Source organism: Melospiza melodia, chromosome 28, assembly GCF_035770615.1.
Source record: "Melospiza melodia melodia isolate bMelMel2 chromosome 28, bMelMel2.pri, whole genome shotgun sequence".
NCBI classification, from domain to species: domain Eukaryota; kingdom Metazoa; phylum Chordata; class Aves; order Passeriformes; family Passerellidae; genus Melospiza; species Melospiza melodia.
The window spans coordinates 2,249,310-2,267,682 of record NC_086221.1 but is presented as its reverse complement, the minus strand read 5'-3'; the positions used below and the strand labels follow the sequence as shown (position 1 = coordinate 2,267,682).

At 57.4% G+C, this 18,373-nt stretch overlaps 1 protein-coding gene across 1 annotated transcript; it reads right to left on the bottom strand.

The window, feature by feature from the left end:
- Positions 1–94: 94 nt before the first annotated feature.
- MYOG (myogenin) lies at positions 95–4,892 on the bottom strand. Its single transcript, XM_063177936.1, has 3 exons — positions 4,358–4,892; positions 1,564–1,645; positions 95–660 (listed from the first exon to the last, which is right to left on the bottom strand). Exons 1-3 carry the CDS (start codon positions 4,823–4,825, stop codon positions 539–541), a joined length of 672 nt encoding a protein of 223 aa, XP_063034006.1. The 5' UTR covers positions 4,826–4,892; the 3' UTR covers positions 95–538.
- Positions 4,893–18,373: the final 13,481 nt, after the last annotated feature.

Below are 18,373 nucleotides of genomic sequence, written 5' to 3'. Positions count from 1 at the left end.
ATTTACTGATATGAAAATGTCCAACGTGGATTTGGGGATTGTGGAACTGAGGAGACCTACACAGGGCAGGACAACAGTAAAGGAAACCCCGAGCTGTCCAAACAAGAATGCCCTTTATTTAAAAAAGAATCCAAATAAGTTAGCAAAAATAATAATTAAAAAACCCTAAATGGCAACTGCACACAGCGTTCAGTAGAAAAGACAGGTGGGCTCTGGGTCAGCACCACCAGACAGCGGCTGGACAGAGACCTTGGTCAAGGAGCATCTGGAAAACTCAGCAAAGCGAACCCAGCACACATTGGCCCTAAACCCGCCCGTGCCTGGCTGGGCAGTGGAGCAGGGCCTGGCCCTGGGAAGCCCCTCCAGGACCACCCCACCCCTGCCCTGTTGTCCTTGCAGCCCGGCAGGAGCGCTCCGAGGGGTGGGGAGGGAGCCGAGGGGTGTCAGCCCTGCAGCCCACAGCAGGAGGGGTGGATGTGATCTCCATCTCATTCCCACCCCGTGACCATTTCAAGGAGCCGCCGGGGTTTGCACCAGCTCAGTTCTGACCCCGCTCCTCCGGGAACGTCACAGCCACGTCCTCCACAGCAATGCTCTCCACGATGGAGGACAGCGAGTGCAGGTTGCGCTCCTCAGCTGCCTCATCAGCCAGGAGGTGATCTGAGGAGACAGAGGGGTGAGGACACTGCTGGGGATGGGATTTGGGGAGACACAGGGGTGAGGACACTGCTAGGAATGGGATTTGGGGAGACAGGGGGGTGAGGACACTGCTGGGAATGGGATTTGGGGAGACAGGGGGGTGAGGACACTGCTGGGAATGGGATCTGAGGAGACACAGGGATGAGGACACTGCTGGGAATGGGGACTGTGTGCTAGAGATGGCTCCTGGTTCTGCTCAAGGGGATGTGGATTAGTGGTGAACATGGCTGAGGGTGGGACTTGATGATCTTTTGCATCCATAACAATTTGTTGATTCTTTTCTATGATTCTATGACCCCATGATCCTCCACATGGCCAGAGGGACCTAGGGTCCTGCTGCCAGCCCCCATCCTGGGGAAGGACTAGAGAGCAACAGGGAGTGGGACTTTTGGATCCTGTATAGGTTTTAATCTCCACTGGAAAATGAGATTTAAGTTTCTGCCTTCTGGGGAAAATAACAGGTGGATTTGGCAGGGGCGGGGATAATGGCAAGCATGGAAAAAAAGATCAGCAGCTGCCGAGGGGGTGTAGGGGGGGCTGGGGCAGCGCTGGCCAGCCACGCTCAGCTATGCCCAGCCATGCCCAGTGATGCCCAGCCAAGCATGCCAAGCTAAGGGATGAAAGCCTTGCTGGGGATGAAGGTACCAGGGCCCCAGGCTGCTGCAGCTCCCAGGGGTTGGTGTTTTGGGGAAATGAGGGCTCAGAGAACCCTGAATTGCTGAGAATTGAGCCAAGGAGGTTCTGTAGGATTTCTGAGCTCATCACTCTGCAGCAGTGGGATGGGGAGAGAAGGGCAAGGTTCCTTCCCAGTCCCTGCAGAGCCAGCGAGGCCGTGGGACGCCCCAGGGAGGGAGGAGGCGTTACCTGCAGGGTTGGTGCTGAACTCCAGCTGGCTGCTCCACTCGGGGCTGCAGGAGGAGCTGCCCGACCCGCAGTCGCTGGCTGCCTGCAGGAGCCCAGAGCAAGCTGTGTCACCTCCTCGGGCACGGCAAACCCCACCAGCATCCCCAACAACACCCGGGGCCCATCCCACAGCGGGGACATCCCTCCCCGCCTGCAGGAGCCAACAGCACTCAGGGTCTCCACGAGCCATCAGGGCCAGGTGCTTCCTTAACATAAAGGCTGGAAAACCCTCCTTGTTTTGGGACACTGGCCACAGAGAAATGGGGCTCCCTGCTCACTGCATGCTCACTGCATGTAAAAAGGTGTTTCTTTCCCCACTGAGTATGAAAAAGGGCTGGAGATGAACAAATGTCCTTGGGCAAAACACCTTTTTACTGAGAATCACCTAATCAGGCTTGTAAAAAATGATACATGGGCTGGATGCCCTCAGGCCATCCTGAGGGGGGCGATTGGGAAAAGCTTTTGGCAGTTTGATTTGTGGATTTGGGGCTGAGTGGTTTTGGAGAAAAGAGCTGACAGCATGAAAAATGAGAGCATTATTCAGCACAGCTCAGAATTTACTTTTTTTGGGTGTGTCTTTGTCTGCGAATGGGTGTCAGCTCAGGTAAAACCCCAAAAGTGATTTATATGAGCAACCCCATACACCCAACTCTTTGTAGCAGACTAGAATGGCACTTTGGCTCTACAAGCTCATGGCAACACAGGATAACTAATTAACACTTGGTCTTATTTCCCATTAAAGCAGGAAATTCTTCCAGGTACGATCTTTTTTCCCCCAAAATATTGGCTTTTGCATAAATATGTGAACCCCTGGCTGCACCTGGGAGAAGGAGCAGCTGAGAACAGAAGTGACAAAGGGACAGCTCAGCACAGTTTTGGGCACATTCCCAAATCTAAGTGGATTCTGGGAAGTGGACATTAGATTCTGGTATCCAAGTGTATTCTGGCATTAAAGTGGATACTGGGAAGTCCCACAAATATTTAGGATGGAGCCTAAATACTTTTTCATTCCTTTATTCAGCATTAAATTGGACTACCTGGATACCTACTGGTTTGGCCCTTAAATCCCTTAGTCTGGAAGGAGATGTGGGATTCCCTCTTTTGGGCCTCTGATAAAGTCCTTCCATATCTGTATCTGTATCTGTATCTGTACCTGTATTTGTATCTGTATCTGTATCTGCATCTATATCTATATGGATCTTTCTCTCTCTCTCTCTCTCTCTCTATATATATATATATATATATCCCCATATATCTATGTGCCATATTTATATCCATATCTACATTACCTACTTTTGTATCTATATCATCCATATCTACATCATCTATATCTCCATAATCTGTATCTATAGATATACCTGTATGTCATTTATATATAAATATCTATAGATAATCTATATAATCTTTATCACTGTCTATATTATCTATATATAATCTATCTCTATAATTTGTATCTTTCTCTATAGCTATCACATCCATATCAATTTAATCTCTAATTTGTCTATATGATCTCTGGATCTGTAGAACCCATATCATCAATGCCTACACCAATACACAGCCCTACATCTATCTATTCCACCTCTCCCTAGACCTGGAGCTGTAGTCTCAGCTCTCTGTGCATTCACAGATCTAAACCTCAGAGCAGAAGGGAAGCACATAGCCAGCCATCCACAGGAATCAGGGGGCAGGTGAAAATACCTCTCAAAAACTTGGTTAAATGGCTAAACTCTTGTGGAGTGACAGGTCCTGGCTCTCTGGGGATGGTGACAGGACACAAATACTGAGTGTCCTCAGCCAGTGCCCAAATGGGCCCCTTTGGTCCTAGAAACCAGAGCTGTCCCTGTGCCATCCCTCTCATCCCTTCCTCTGCCTGGGTGTGAACAGAGAGGGTTAATTTTATTTTATATTTTATGCTTTATATTATTTTTTATATTTCATATTTGTATTTCTATTTTTGCATTTAGTATTTAATATTATTAATTGTTATGTTATGTTACATTTTCATTTAGTTTAGCTCTATGTTGTTTCCTTCACTTTCACCATTCCCAGCCCTCCCCAGCCCAGGCCCACGTGTCACTCACATGCACAGCCCCAGTGCAGCCGTTCCCAGGGACAGAGGGGCAGTGTCCCCCTTCCCGCAGGGATGTGAGCACTCGGCAGGGTTGGGTCATTGTCCCTGTGCCCCCATGCAGGACACACATCCACCAGTGTCCCAAGGTGGCAGTGCCTGCCCCACCGCAGAGCTGGGGTGCTGTTCCCCCCAGCAGGTGCTGTTCCCCCCCAGTGCCCCAGAGCTTCTGCTTGGGGTTACCCCCACAGGGCATCACCCCATAGAGCTATGTCCCCATGGAGAATCACCCCATGGCATCACCCCCATAGGCCTTAACCCTGAAATGGCATCAACCCTTTAAAGCATCACCCACGTAGGATGGACGCCCCAAAACGACATCACCTCCACAGAACCTCATTCTCATATGGCATCAACCCCATAGAGTGGCATAACCTCCATAGGGCATTGTCCCCTTAGAGCATCTCTGCCATAGAATGGCACTCCAAAATGACTCCACATCGGCCATCACCCCACAGAGCATCACCCCATAGAAAGTCACCTTCATAGGGCATTGTCCCCACAGAGCATCAGTCCCACATGGCCCTTCTCCCATGGAGCGTCCCCCGAGACGGCATCGCGCCCACGGAGCGTCACCCCACGGGGGTCACCCCACGGGGCACCCCCTCCCCTCCCTCGGGCACTCACGGCGGGCTGGGCCCGGTAGCGCAGCTCCCGCTGGTCCCGCTCCTGCTGGTTGAGGGAGCTGAGCAGGCTCTGCAGCCGCTCGATGTACTGGATGGCGCTGCGCAGGATCTCCACCTTGGGCAGCCGCTGGTTGGGGTTCAGCAGCGTGCTGCGCTTCAGCGCCTCGAACGCCTCGTTCACCTTCTTGAGGCGCCGCTTCTCCCGCAGCGTGGCGGCGCGGCGCCGGTCCATGGACACGGATTTCCTCTTGCACACCTTGCAGGCCCAGGGCAGGCACTGCCCGGGACAGTGCTCGGCCAGCGCCTCCTTGTCCTGCAGAGCCGCCCTGCCCTCGGCGCACAGCGCGGCCTCGGCGCGCTCGGGGAACGCCGCGGGCTCCAAGGCCTGCAAGCGGGAGCCCAGGAAGTTTTCGCCATCGTAAAACCTCTGCTCCGGGAAGAAATACGGGTTGGTCTCGAAGAGCTCCATGGGCGGCTCGGGGACGTGTGCGCGGCTCGGCGGCGGCTGCTCCCTCTCCCCGCGCCAACTGCTTGGTGCCATTTAAACCCCGGCGCTGGCATTAAATCACGGAGATAAATATAGAAAACCCAAAGGAAACCTGAGCCCACCCTAAGCTGCTGCCTCACATCAAAACTTGTCTGTCTGATTCTATGTGCTCTCCCCACGGGGATTACAGTACCCGGCCCGGCGGGGCTGGGGGCTGGCACGGCTCGGCTGGACCCGAACAAGGGCTTTGTGTGAGCCCCGAGGTGCCAGCTCCCCCCTGGCATTCCTGCCTCATCTGGTGCCTTCAGTTACAGCCGGGCCGGGGCGGCCGTGGCGGCCTCGTGGCCGCTCTGCCTGACCAGGGCACCCCCACCCCTTCACGCTGCCCCCCTGGATCCCACGGTATCCCAGATCTGTGCCTTCCCTGCAGTGGGACCCAACACCAGCACAGCATCGTCCCCTTCGCAGCCCTTCCCACCTGCTCTGCCCCATATTCCCCACGGTCCCATCCTGCCGGTCCATGTTACACTGATCCCACTCCTTGGAATCCAGCCCCGGGGGGATATCCCAATGGAGGGAGCACCCCGGGCTCCAGTCCCGTCTCTGTGGTCACCCCTCTCTGTGCTCACCAGTCCTGGTCCAGCTGCAGTGCCTGCTGCCTGTCCCACAGGAGTGGAGCAGGCAGGACCGAGCCAAAGCCCAACCTTTCCTCTGCCTTGGGTGCCCAGTCAAGCTCCTTGTCACATTTGTGTCACATTTGTGTCACAAAACCCACATTCGTGGCTAGTCCCATGCACCAAACCCAAAGGACACCTTCTCCCACGTTGTCTCCAGGTTCCAGCAGAGTCAGGCTGGGCTCAGCCCTCTCCCAGCTGGCACTGCCTCATCCCACCTGCTCTCCTGTGCTGGCCTCTGTACCTGTGGATAACCAAAGCCCCAAATGCCATCCTGATGCACGCCTCTCCCAGAGAGGACACTCATGTGTTCCTGATAGAGAAACAGCAGCAGCATGAGGGGGATTTTAACTCATCCCCATCCCTTCTCTGCTGACTCCAATGGCTTGGCTACATCTCTCCAGCTTTGTCTCTAATTCAGAGGGGATTTTTTTTCCCATCTGGAACACCACAAACCATCTCCCATCTCATCCTATTCCTGCTCCAGGCCAGATTCCAGCTGAGGGATTGGTCAGTGGAAAGAATGTCAGCAAAGTGCAGGGCCAACCCTGCTGGGATTCTCCTTCCCCAAATTCCCCCTCCTTGGAGAGGCTGTGCTGTGGCACATTCCCTGTGCCCACTATCAGCAGCCTTGCTCACTTGGGATTGATTTCTGACCTTGTTGGAACCTGTCATGATGCTCTTCTCTCCTTGTGATTTCTTTGTGGCTGGGAGCTTTCCAACATCTCCTCACCCCAATTCCTACTCTCCCGGGGTCCCAGCCCTGTGGATTTGCTGTCCCCATGGTTTTAACATCTATGAAAGTCTGCACTAAGGAAAGCAGGACCCGCAGCCTTTAGGTTCACCTTCAGCACAGCCCCTGTGCTTCCCACAGTCAGTCAAACTCCAAAATACTCAAGAAGGAAAGAAATCAGAGCATCAGCTTGGCCCTTGCCTAAAGAAAAAGCACTAAAAGGGTTGGGAAGAGGCAGGGTTCATCCCTCAGGTGTGCACAGGTGCCCATGGTAGGAGTGAAGGCTTTAGGAGTGGATAACCTGAGCCTGAGGTCTTCACATCAGCCCCACACCATCACATCAATCATCTTGAGTCACTCATGGGGACCTTTATCAGTGGCACTTGGTGGACATGACCCCAGTGAGCCTCTTGAGCTGCAGCCGCATCCCTGGGTGAGAGGTGTCAGGTATGAATGGGTGTTTTGGAATTGCAGGAGCATGTCTGGAGGGCGAGAGACACAGTGGTGACATAATGGGCTCCAGGGCCATGAGGCTGACCTGCCCAGGAGAGCGGTCAAGCATTTGTCAGTTCATAAACAGGGGCAGCACTGGAAGGGCAGCACCAGCCACGTGTCCCCAGCTGGAGAAGTGGCACAATCCAGCCCCAACAGGGCCACCAAGGCCGCTGTGTGCCCATGGCTGAGCGGGCAGGGGACACAGAAGGCGGCTTAAGGAGATGGGGAGGAAAGGGCACTCAGTGGGGTGGACTGGGGAGAGGGATCCCGCTGGCAGCCGCACTGCTCCAGCTCCATTTGGGGGTCTCACCCAGTGATGTGGGAGCAGGGACAATGCTGTGCCCGCCCAGCTGCAGCTCTGCAGCTCCTTCAGCCCCTCCATGCCGTGGATGATCCCTCCTGAACACAGAGGAGGGGCACGGCAGGGTCTGGGGTCTGTAGGTCCAGCGGTCTCATCCCGGTGAGTATCAAATCACAGATAATGAATCCCACGGGACACGTGGCCGTCACCAAGGCACCCCGTGTTGGGCTACAGGGGGGCTCCCATCACGGCCCCGCCGGGTTCAGCCGAGCGCGGCTTTTCCCGTCCCGTGGGTGCCCACGGCAGCCGAGGCTGCGCCCGGGCAATCGGGAGCCGAGGGGGGATTAGGGCTGTGCTGCCGGCTGTCAGGTTATGCCGTGATGGATGGCGGCGGCTGGGAGGCAGCACAAAGTGACGCTGTGTGAGCCCGGGCAGAACGTGCTGCGATCCGTCACGGGGTGACCTTTCCCCGGCCGCGGGGCCTCGCGGGGACGGCTCACCCCGACACAGCTGGCGGGGAGGGCAGCCACGGGCTCAGAGCTAAAAATACCCATCCATTGAGAAAATCCAGAGAGCGGGGCTTGTCCTCGCTCCTCTGGGACAGCTTCCCAAGCCGGTGGCCAGGCCCACGGAGCGGGGTCACGGAGAGACACCCAGGGGCTGCCTCGGCTGTTTGGCTTTCCCTCAGGTCTGATGGTCTGGATTTGCTGAGTTTTGGGGATACATGTGAGCGTGTTGCAGCCTGGGGAGCATCCCTCCCAGTGCACAGAGCCTTAACCAGTGCATGTCCCTGTTCCCTGCTCAGAGCTGCACACAGGGGTTGCCCATCCCTGCCTGGGGCATGGAGCTGTGCCGTGCCCATGCTGGAGCGGCGATGGTGGGGATGGTGCCAGCCAGCTCCTACTGGAAAGGGCAGAAAAACCTGGGTTTTCAGGCTGGTGAAGAGATTTGGATGCCCCAAGCAGCATCTACAACCCGGGGTACCGGGACCATTCCACTGATGGGGAAAAAGGGGGAAAGCCAGGGCTTAGCAGATATCACCCCTCTGGGATTTCAGCACAGGAAGGAGACTCACCAAAATGCGACTTCCAGTCAGACCCACCCTCCGTCCCCCACCGGGCACCCCACCGTCCCACATCCCCTCTCCTTTCCAGGCCCATCGACATCCCTTCCTACCTCCCTGACAAGTCGTAACATATTTGGGAGCAGCTGCAGGCGGCGGGGGGATGCTTGGCCCTGTCCCCACGCTCGGCCAGGAATGTGGAGCAGAGCTCTGCTCTGACACCCGGGATTTCCGACGTGTTTGGGACGGCAACAGCTGCTTGGCCTGGATGGGGCTCGGCAGAGCCTCCCCGTTCTGCCCCAGCCCGAGCCTTTGCACATCCATGTCCGCTGCTCCTGGGGATTTGGGGTTAGTTTGGGGTCCGGCCATCGCTCCGTGGGGAGCGATGGGGGATGATGTCCTGCTGTCCCAGCAGGGATGGCAGCAGTGGTGACAGCACCAGCAGACAATCCCTCCCTCACCTGTACGTGCCAACTGGTCCAGCTCCAGTTCCCTGGTGGGACAGGGCTGCTCCTGCAGCTCTTGGGTCCCCATGGGGCTCAGCACCCTTGGTGCCCCCTCACTCCCCTGCACTCTAGGTGCCTCAGTTTCCCCATCAGGAAATCAGGGATCATGATGGAAGTCTAAAATCTCTCTGGAGAACAGATTTATTTCTGTTATTAACTGTCTTTGTTGATCCCTCACCTCCCTCCCAGGTCAAACCTACAGAGAGGTGCCGGTGGTTGAGTAGCCCCCAGCCCACTGGATCCCAGTTTGGGGACAATACTGGTTGCCCCAACATACCAAGCCACTGAGCCCTGTCTATGAATTTCAGTGGGTGACCTGCTGCAATCACCCTGTGTGCCTGACCCACCAGGATCCACATTTGGGGACAAAACCAGGTACCCCGACCCACGACTCTGCCGTTCCCAGCCCAGGGACCACACTGGGTGCCCTGGCCTCCCTCTTTGTTCACACGGATCAGGGGATGCTCTGCCCCACTGCAGCACTAAACCTCCTGTGTTTCTGCCCCTCCATGGCCTCCCTTGCTCCATGACCCCGTGGCCTGGACCCCTTCTCCCTCACAGGCCCTAGCCCCACATTACAGCTGGAGGAGGGGTTCACCCAGCAGGACCCCCACTAGTGAACCCACAGCAGGGTTTCCCTTCTGGACCCCCCTGCCGCCAGGCCAGGGGCATCCCCGGCTGCTCCATCCCCTGCAGGGTGGCACTGGCCGGGCTGTCCCCACATGTGTCACCAAGGGAGGAGCAGGGGGGACTTGGGTTGTCAACAAGGGGTTGTTTTCCCTGGAGTGGGACACTGTGGCAGGAGCAAGCTGCAGGACAGATGGGGGTTGAGAGGAAGACCCATGAATGTGAGGGATTCAGCAGTGACATGTGGCGGCTGTTTGACCCCGAGAGGGGACAGCTGTCCAGGCAGGGGAGGGTGTGAGGCCCGGGGATGGGACCTGGGGACAGCAGTGTCCCTTGGCAGGGACAGCCCTGACACGAGGTGCCTGGAACCAGCAGGGAGGGCAGGGAGGGATCTGGGTGACAGCCAGCCGGGTGTCCTGGGTGGGTGACCATCAGCTTGTCCCCGTGGTGGGCATGTTCCCTTCCCTCCATGGCCAGCTGGGGCTGGTGCTGCAGGACTAAGGTCTGGTCAGTAGAGGAAAAGAGCTCGTGATGGTCATGTCGAGCTTTCATACACCAGTGACTCCTGTATTTTTCTGCTCCCACCCCAAGCGACAGCAAATTTTGGCACAAGGAGGGGTGACACTCAGCCTCCTCTCCTGCCATGAAGGGCACCTCGTGGTGACTCGGAGAGTCAGGGAGGGAGGGAGGGTTGTGACGATTTTGTGGCTTCAGCGTGGGATTCCCCGGGGGACAGGGGTCAGCAGACTCCCCCCTTGACATGCCAGCAGCGATGCCAGACGCGCCGGTCCCCAGGGAGGGGCCCCCAGCTCTTCCGGAGGGGCCCCACCCTGAAAATTCCCCTGGCAGGGGCAGAGCTTTCCGTGCCCCCCTCCCCGATTTCCCCCCTCCCCTCAGCAAAGCCCGACCCCCCTCGCATTCCCAGCTGTCGCCGCTCGGGCCCCGCTGCGGGGCTGCGGGAGAATCCCGGCCCGGGGTCCCTGGGCCAGCCCCGCCCGGGGATGTCCCGCTCCCAGAGCCGGTGGAGCACGGGCGGGGAGAGGAGAGCCGGGAGGATGAGGAGAGCTGGGGAGGGGTGAGAAGGCCTGATGAGCTTTGGTGTAGGGAACACAAACGGGGTAGGTGTTTTTAGGGTGCTCCCCGTGCCCCATTTCAGGGACTCAAGCTCCTCCCAGCCCATCTCAGCCACTGTGGAAATGCAACCCCTGGCTGCCTGCTAGGAAAAATTCCTTGAAAGGCAAAGTCGTGGAACATGAGGTTGTGACCGAGGATAAACCCTCCGTTCCTTGGCCAGGTCGCCCGAGGGTCCCATGAGACCTGGGAGGCTCGAGGTCTGCGGCTTCGTGCAGGAGGAACGGCAGGAGGAGGGAGCAGGGATGGAGCAGGGATGGAGGAGGGATGGAGGAGGGATGGAGCAGGGATGGAGCAGGGATGGAGCAGGGATGGAGGAGGGATAGAGGAGGGATAGAGGAGGGATGGAGGAGGGATGGAGCAGGGATGGAGGAGGGATGGAGCAGGGATGGAGCAGGGATGGAGCAGGGATGGAGGAGGGATAGAGGAGGGATAGAGGAGGGATGGAGGAGGGATAGAGAAGGGATGGAGCAGGGATGGAGGAGGGATGGAGCAGGGATGGAGGAGGGATGGAGCAGGGATGGAGGAGGGATAGAGCAGGGATGGAACAGGGATGGAACAGGGATGGAGCAGGGATGGAGCAGGGATGGAGCAGGGATGGAACAGGGATGGAGCAGGGATGGAGCAGGGACGAAGCAGGGATGGAGCAGGGATGGAGGAGGGATGGAGGAGGGATGGAGCAGGGATGGAGGAGGGATGGAGCAGGAATGGAGGAGGGATAGAGCAGGGATGGAGGAGGGATGGAGCAGGGATGCAGGAGGTATGGAGCAGCGATGGAGGAGGGATAGAGCAGGGATGGAGGAGGGATGGAGCAGGGATGGAGCAGGGATAGAGGAGGGATGGAGCAGGGATGGAGCAGGGACGAAGCAGGGATGGAGCAGGGATGAAGCAGGGATGGAGGAGGGATGGAGGAGGGATAGAGGAGGGATGGAGGAGGGATGGAGCAGGGATGGAGGAGGGATGGGGCAGGGATGAAGCAGGGATGGAGGAGGGATGGAGGAGGGATGAAGCAGGGATGGAGGAGGGATGGAGGAGGGATGGGGCAGGGATGAAGCAGGGATGGAGGAGGGATAGAGGAGGGATGGAGGAGGGATGGAGGAGGGATGGAGCAGGGATGCAGGAGGGATGGAGCAGGGATAGAGGAGGGATGGAGGAGGGATGGAGCAGGGATGAAGCAGGGATGAAGCAGGGATGGAGGAGGGATGGAGCAGGGATACAGGAGGGATGGAGCAGGGATGCAGGAGGTATCAGCCACCGCAGCTGGACGGGAGAGGGCACCAACAGCCCGCTTATCCACAGCCGAGTCCGGATTTAGGGACGCGCACCTCGAGCCAGAGCCCAAACGCGTCTCAGACCCCTTTGAATTCCCCTTTTTAGGGGGAACCCGCCCTTCTCCCCCAGGATCCGGGGTAGGGCCCTGGCGGCTGAGAGGAGGGACCAGGATTTGAAACCTGGGGTGTTTCTCTTGTATCCAGATCCAGTTCTCCAGCAGGATAGATCCCAGCTATTTATCTCCGACCCCCCATGGGAGAAAATCTTGAGGTTTGTTTTTTCCCGCGGCGTAATGACCCCAACAGGTGCCTTTCCTGCCTGACGGCCGAAAATAGCTCCCAGGGTTTGGCTTCCTGCGGTTCCTGCTCCAGTCCCAGTTCCCTCATTCCTCCTTTGGGCCAAAACATCCTAATCCGGGAAGGGGAGGTTCCAGGAAAGTGGAGGGACTCCCTGGAAACACTTTCCTTTTGCTCATTTGTGGATGAAATTGTCCTGGAGAAGGAATTTTTTGCCTCAGCTGAAGCAGACACATTTGCCCCCCAAATCTGTTTTGGGGAGCAGCTGGCTTTCATCCCATAGGGAGGGACAGGAGTGTGATTTGAGGGGTTCCCTTCTCTATTTATTCTGCAGCAGAAATATAAAATAATGTAAATAATATGAATAATTAACAATTAGACAGTTATTTTATTTTATTTTATTTTATTTTATTTTATTTTATTTTATTTTATTTTATTTTATTTTATTTTATTTTATTTTATTTTATTTTATTTTATTTTATTTTATTTTTCTATTTATTCTCCTTCTCCTCTGTCCCTCACGGGATGCTCTTTCCCAGTGCCCGTGTCCCATCTGTTCCCTTTGGCTCCATGGATTTAATTGCCTTTGGGAAGTGCAGTGGCTGGGGTAGGGGGGAGCCCCTCAGCCACCAGGGCTCACGTTGGTCTCTGCCCTTTCAAAAGCATTTATTTAGGGATGTTAAACTCGGAGCCCCAATTGCCCTGGGGATGGAGAGGTCCCTTGTCCCCAGGAGGCGACCCTGGGCTTCTTTCCCAGTTTCCAGTGCCTGGGTGCCTTTTAATCCCAGGGGATGCCCAGAGGTGCAGCATCCCAGCTCCCGGCCCCTGGAATGTTCTGGGAAGGGTGAGCTGGTGTGGGTGTCATGGGCACACATCGGGAGGCTCCGTCCCTGCTCCATCCCCACTGCCCAGCCCGGATGGAGGAGATGGACACGGATGGCAAACACTGCTCCAGCCAAGGCTTTTCGTGGGAAGGGCTTCTCCTGTGGTGAAGGGAGGAAATTTGGGGTTACTGCCCTCACAATGCCTGTCTGGGTCTGTGCCTTCAGCCTGGGGCTTCTCCCAGCCTTTCCCAGCCAGGGATACGCGGTGCCGGCATCCCCCCGGCCGCCTCTGCTGCCCCGGAGCTCGGTGGGGCTGGGCGGGGCTGGGCGGGGCTGGGCGAGGTGGGTGGGGCTGGTGGGACTGAGTGGGACTGAGTGAGGCTGGGTGAGGTGGGCGGGGCTGGGTGAGGCTGGGTGGGGCTGGGTGAGGTGGGTGAGGTGGGTGAGGTGGGTGGGGCTGGGCTGGGTGGGGTGGGTGGGGCTCGGCGGGGCTGGGTGAGGTGGGTGAGGTGGGTGAGTTGGGTTAGGCTGGGTGGGGCTGGGTGGGGCGGGTGAGGTGGGTGGGGCTGGGCTGGGTGGGGTGGGTGGGGCTGGGTGGGGCTGGGTGAGGTGGGTGGGGCTGGGCGGGGCTGGGCTGGGTGAGGTGGGTGGGGCTGGGCTGGGCGGGGCGGGGCTGGGTGGGGTGGGTGACCCCCCCCGGCCCTGCCCGGACCCCCGAGCCTGGCTGGAAGGGGGGGAGGCAGCAGAGCCGCCCTGCCCAAGGGAGCCGAGGCACCCCGAGCTCCTGGCAGGGCCTCGCGGCCCCGCAATTCCGGGGGCTCCCAGCTGTGGGAACGGCTCCCGGCCGCTGCGGGGGCGCTGGGAATGTCCCGTGTCCTGCAGGAGCCGCTCCCCGGGGAGCGCTCGGGCCGCTGCAGCCGTGTTTGTGCGCTCCAGGGCCGCGGGGGAAACGATTGCAGATGGAAGAGGAGAAGTGGAACAAGGCAGGAGGCGGATCCCCTGTGCTGATAAGAAATTTTCCACATCTTCCATAGGAATCTGCAGGTTTAGGCATGTGTGAAGGGTTTGAACATCTTTTCCTACAACACGGAGAACCTACTCAGTGAATCGCTGTCCTGAATTAATTTCTGGATACAAAAGAATTTGCCTTAAATTGGTTGGAAAGCAATAATTTGGGTAGCAGCGGGGTGCAGGGCTCAGAGGCTGCAGGGGCTGGGTGGAAGAAGAGCTTTCCTCTTGGAGGGTGGTGAGATGGTTTCAGTCTGTGAGAGCCTGAGTGGGGGGAAATCTCCCTTTCCAAACCCAAGAGCTGTAAGTGACAGCTGGAAGCTAAAAGCAGGGAATTTAAAAATAGAAATATGGGACAAAATGCTGAAGTGAGAGATATGGGCTTGGGGAGCAGCAGCCATGGTTTCTTTTTTGCCACCTCTCCCTCCTCACTCAGAGCCACCGATCCAGCCCAGCCCGGTCCTCCCTGGGCATTCCCACATTCCCAGCCAGGCTGGGCTGGATTGGTGTGGGAATGTCACTGCTTCATCCCAGTTTTTTCCTTCACCCCAAATCCTCATTTTCCACCACCCCTGTGGTCTCCCCAGGTGTCCCCAGGTCATCACAGGCCCAGATCTGGGGGTGGCCCTGGGCTTTTCCAGCCACAACACCTACTCAGCTCTTCGTCCCCTCCCCAATATTTCCCCAAAGATCACTCAGAAAATGATTTTGCCATCTCTGAGATCCATCAAGGGAAGTGGTTCCCGTCATTCAGCCCTTGTAGCAACTCACATTTTTCCTTTTACATTTTTGTCCTTCACAGCCTTTTTTTCCCTTTCTTGAGCAGTCACTGTTTAATGCCAGTCTTTGCCCCAGAAGGATCTGTCATCACTGCTGGGTGTTCCAGAGCCCTCACAGCACCGGGCTCCCCCTCCCTCCCCACGGCACCTTCCACAGGCTCTGCAACTGAAACCAGAGGCCAAACAGCGCTGGGTTTGGTCCAGGGTGGCCCTGGAGGGGGGGCAAAGGATTTGAACCGTCCTCAGAACTGCTTGGCAGGATTGGAAAGGTTTAAGCCCCTCCTGCCCTGCAAAGACGGCTGGAAGCGGTGGCAGGAACAGCTCCTGGCCCTCAGCCCGGCTCAGTAACACCCCCGGGGCTCCCTAGGGAGTAAAATAACCCTGGTGTGGTGAGGAAGAGGCAGCAGTGCCGAGGCAAAGGGCCCAGATCCGGCTGTGGGGCGGACCTTGGGACAGACCTCTGCCCTACCCCACTGCCCTGCCAGGGACAGGCTGCCAGAGCTCCCTGGCTGGGATCAGTTTTCTCTTCCACCCAGCGATGTCTCAGCAGCTCCTCCCTGACAGGGCAGCACAAAAGCCTGGCAATGCCCTGTTGTGCCAAGGCACAGTGACCCAGCTGCCTGTGGGCAGCATCTGGCTGGAATCTGGCAGGGATCCGAGCGGGGCCCGACACATTTGGCTGCTGTGGGAATCTGCAGCGCCGTGGATGTGGCATCTCCCCAGGCCAGAGGGAACTGGGGCACATCCTTGTGCCAGCACGGGGCTGACGGATCACAGGCACCTCTCAGGATTCATTTTGTCCCTCAGTGCGCTGGTACCACTGCCAGCCCTCTTCCCAACCTGCTCTGAGTGACAGGAGTGGGATGTGTTCCATGGGAATGGGCAGTTCACAGGAAAACAGCCTTTCCTTCATTCACTCTCTGGGATTTACCCATTTATCTTTTGGGATGTTTTCTGTGCTGTGTCATTGCTGCTGAGCATCTCCTGCCAAGTCCAGATAGGGATGCACCACCCTACAGAAGTCTGGGGCTCCTTGATCCCCAGATGGGTTCCCAGGGCTGTGTATCCCATAAATGGGAGAGAAACTGAGCACAAATTGAGACTAGCTGTGTCCTGAGTGAGGTCCCCAGGGCTCTGTGTCACTGGCACACACGGAGTGGTGGCCCCAACAGTATAGGATGACCATCACTCCAAAACATCTCAACACAGTGGAGGCCTCTTTGGAAAAGCTCCAGGGCTTCCCTTTGTTTGCTGCTTCTCTCTTTGCCTTGTGCCATCCTGTGTGGACCCACCAGACCATGGCACTCAGGGGGTCACTCGTCCTAATTAACGTCTCTCAGAGCCATCAGCTCTCCAAGCACACATCCCTGTGCTGCTGGCACCAGCCACACTCCTAATCAACTTTCCTAGTTAAGAAGCCCCTTTCCATGACCAGAAGTGCTGTGGGATGGTCACCATGATGGAAAAGATGGAGAAATCCTCAACTTCTCCTGCCCTCACCACCCAGAGTGGCACCATGGAGCTGTTCTTCATTCAGCTAAACTAAGGCAGGAGAGGGAAGCTCACACCCCAGAGAAAAGCTGAAGAAAGATGGGCAGAAATGAGCTCCCCAAGCCCTGACTTGTTTCTCTGGAAAAGCATTTCTTGGCTGCTGCCAAACCCTGGGGGTTCAGTCAGGGTTGGGTCTCATCAATCAGCCCCGACATGCCACAGCCCCGGGTGCATCCCACTGGCATCGAGCCAGACACCAACCCTCCCCTCCTGCCACAGCCACAGACTGCTCCTGTCCCCAGCTCACAGCAGCTGCTGCAGGAAGTCACACCATGGCCCTTGTTTGTCTCACTTCATCCCATCTCTCCCTGTGTGCCAAAGGTATTTACCCATGGCAGCATCATCCAGCACTGGGATCTTCACAACCCACTGCAGCTCTCAGGATATTTTTCTCCTTAAAACCCCCAGAAAGAGTCTGGAAGACCTGAATAACTTTCCCAGTGTTTGATGCTCACCAGATTTTTTTTTTTTTTTTTTTGTCATGGGTTTTTCAGGAATCCCTGACACTCTTTGGACACATCCCCAGCTTGGTGTCAGGAGAATGAGCTGATGATCCCTCTCTGTCAGGAATGGGCTCTGTATCCATTTGGTCATCCCATCCCTGCAGCCTTTGCCCGTGCCCTGGGCTGGTGAGAGAACTCAGACCCCTCTGGCAGGTTCACAGCCAAAATATGGGGGCTTTTAGGGGTGCTGCTAAAATTGTGCATTCAGGGAAACGAATCCAGGGAGGGAGAACAAACTGCAAATCCACAAAGGAAAAGGAATGGTTTTAATCTCTGTTTGGGCAATTTGCATACAATTAGGCCGGGCCCTGCCTGCGTTTGCTTCCGCATTGCACTCCTGTGAGGAACCTGCTGCCTTTCCTGCCCTGCTCCCAGCCAGAGGTTGATTGCAAAGACACTCCTCCTGGGAAGGTGGTGGGCGAGGGGCTTTGGGCTCTCTGGGAATGCCCTTTCCACTCTCAAAGCCCATCCTGAGCACCCCCATGCCTCTGGATTTATGCTCAGCCATAGGGGGCATCACTTTCCCCTGCAGTGGAGGAGGTGTGAGGAGATGCTGCAGGATGCCAATGCTCCATAAATAGTGCTGTGTTTACAGGAGCCCACGAGCCTCCGTTGATTTTTCTCTCTGCACAACAAACACATCATCCAGACCAATCTGAGCTCACCTCGCCCTGCTGCTGGCACAGCCCAGTGCCCAGAGGTGGCACAATGCCACAGTCCCCAGGCAGCCCCGGGAGGCTGGGACCCCCAGCTCTTTGCCGGCCACTTGCCCAAGGGAGAGAGCAGCCATGGGACAGCAGCTGATGGAAAATCAGCCCTGGATTGGGATGGTCCCACAGCTGATCCCATCCCTGCTGTGAGGTGGGCAAACTCCGGTGGAGAGAGGGATGAGGGGTAGCCACAAGGGGCAGATCCAAGGGTTGGGACATCTCTCACGAGGCAGAGCACAGCAAGGGACAACTCCAGCCCGAGTCTCACTAGAGGAGGGAGAAAGGACAGGGAGAGGTACAGGTGGGGGTCGGAAGAGCCCCCCTGTCCCACGTCTGAGGTGCCGTTCCTTGCAGCATTTGGATAAGCCAGCCGCACTCCTGGAAAATGATTTATGTACGGATGAGCTTTGCAGCTGCCTGGTGCACATCCGGAGGTCCCTGGCGGGATTGGGGGGTTCAACTCCATCAGTGAGATCGACCCCCAGACCCATTTTCTCTGTTCTGCCTGGGCCGGAGAGGGGAACTGGGGGGTGACCACATTCCAGCAGCATTTCGGGGCCACCGTTCCTCCAGACGCCGCGTGTGGACAGAGCCCCGGGCACGCAGCCCCTCCGCAGCCCCGCGGCGCAGTTCGGAGGATGAAGAGCGCTCTCGGGGTCCCACCCCCGCCCACCCCAGCCGTGATTTTGGGTGAGGCAGTGCCAGCCACAGCCCAGGTGAGCACCAGAGCTCCTTGGGGATGTTCGGGTGTGACTTGGGGCCCCGGTGCCGTCCCGGGGCACAGTCCCGAACAGCGCTGCCCGTGCCGGGGACAGGCCGGGTCCTCGCCCATCCCAGCTCAGGCTCTGCCTCCCCTCCCCGTGCCGATCCTCTGCGCACACCCGACCTCAAAACCCGGTTTTAGCGTCAAATCCGGAGCCCGACTGGTGGCGGCAGCGTTGGGGCTGGGGCTGGCTCGGCTGCTCCCCCCGCTGCCGCCTCTCCCCGCTCCGCCCGGTCCCGCCGCCCCCGCCCGGCCCCCGCCCGGTCCTGCTCGGTGCCGCGGCGAGCCCCGAAT

Coding starts and splice junctions, on each gene's coding strand:
- MYOG (XM_063177936.1), bottom strand. CDS start 4,825: ATGGAGCTCTTCGAGACCAACCCGTATTTCTTCCCGGAGCAGAGGTTT. Junction 1,646..4,357: donor GCTACCGGGCCCAGCCCGCC/GTGAGTGCCCGA, acceptor GGGCTCCTGCAG/GCAGCCAGCGACTGCGGGTC. Junction 661..1,563: donor GTTCAGCACCAACCCTGCAG/GTAACGCCTCCT, acceptor CTGTCTCCTCAG/ATCACCTCCTGGCTGATGAG.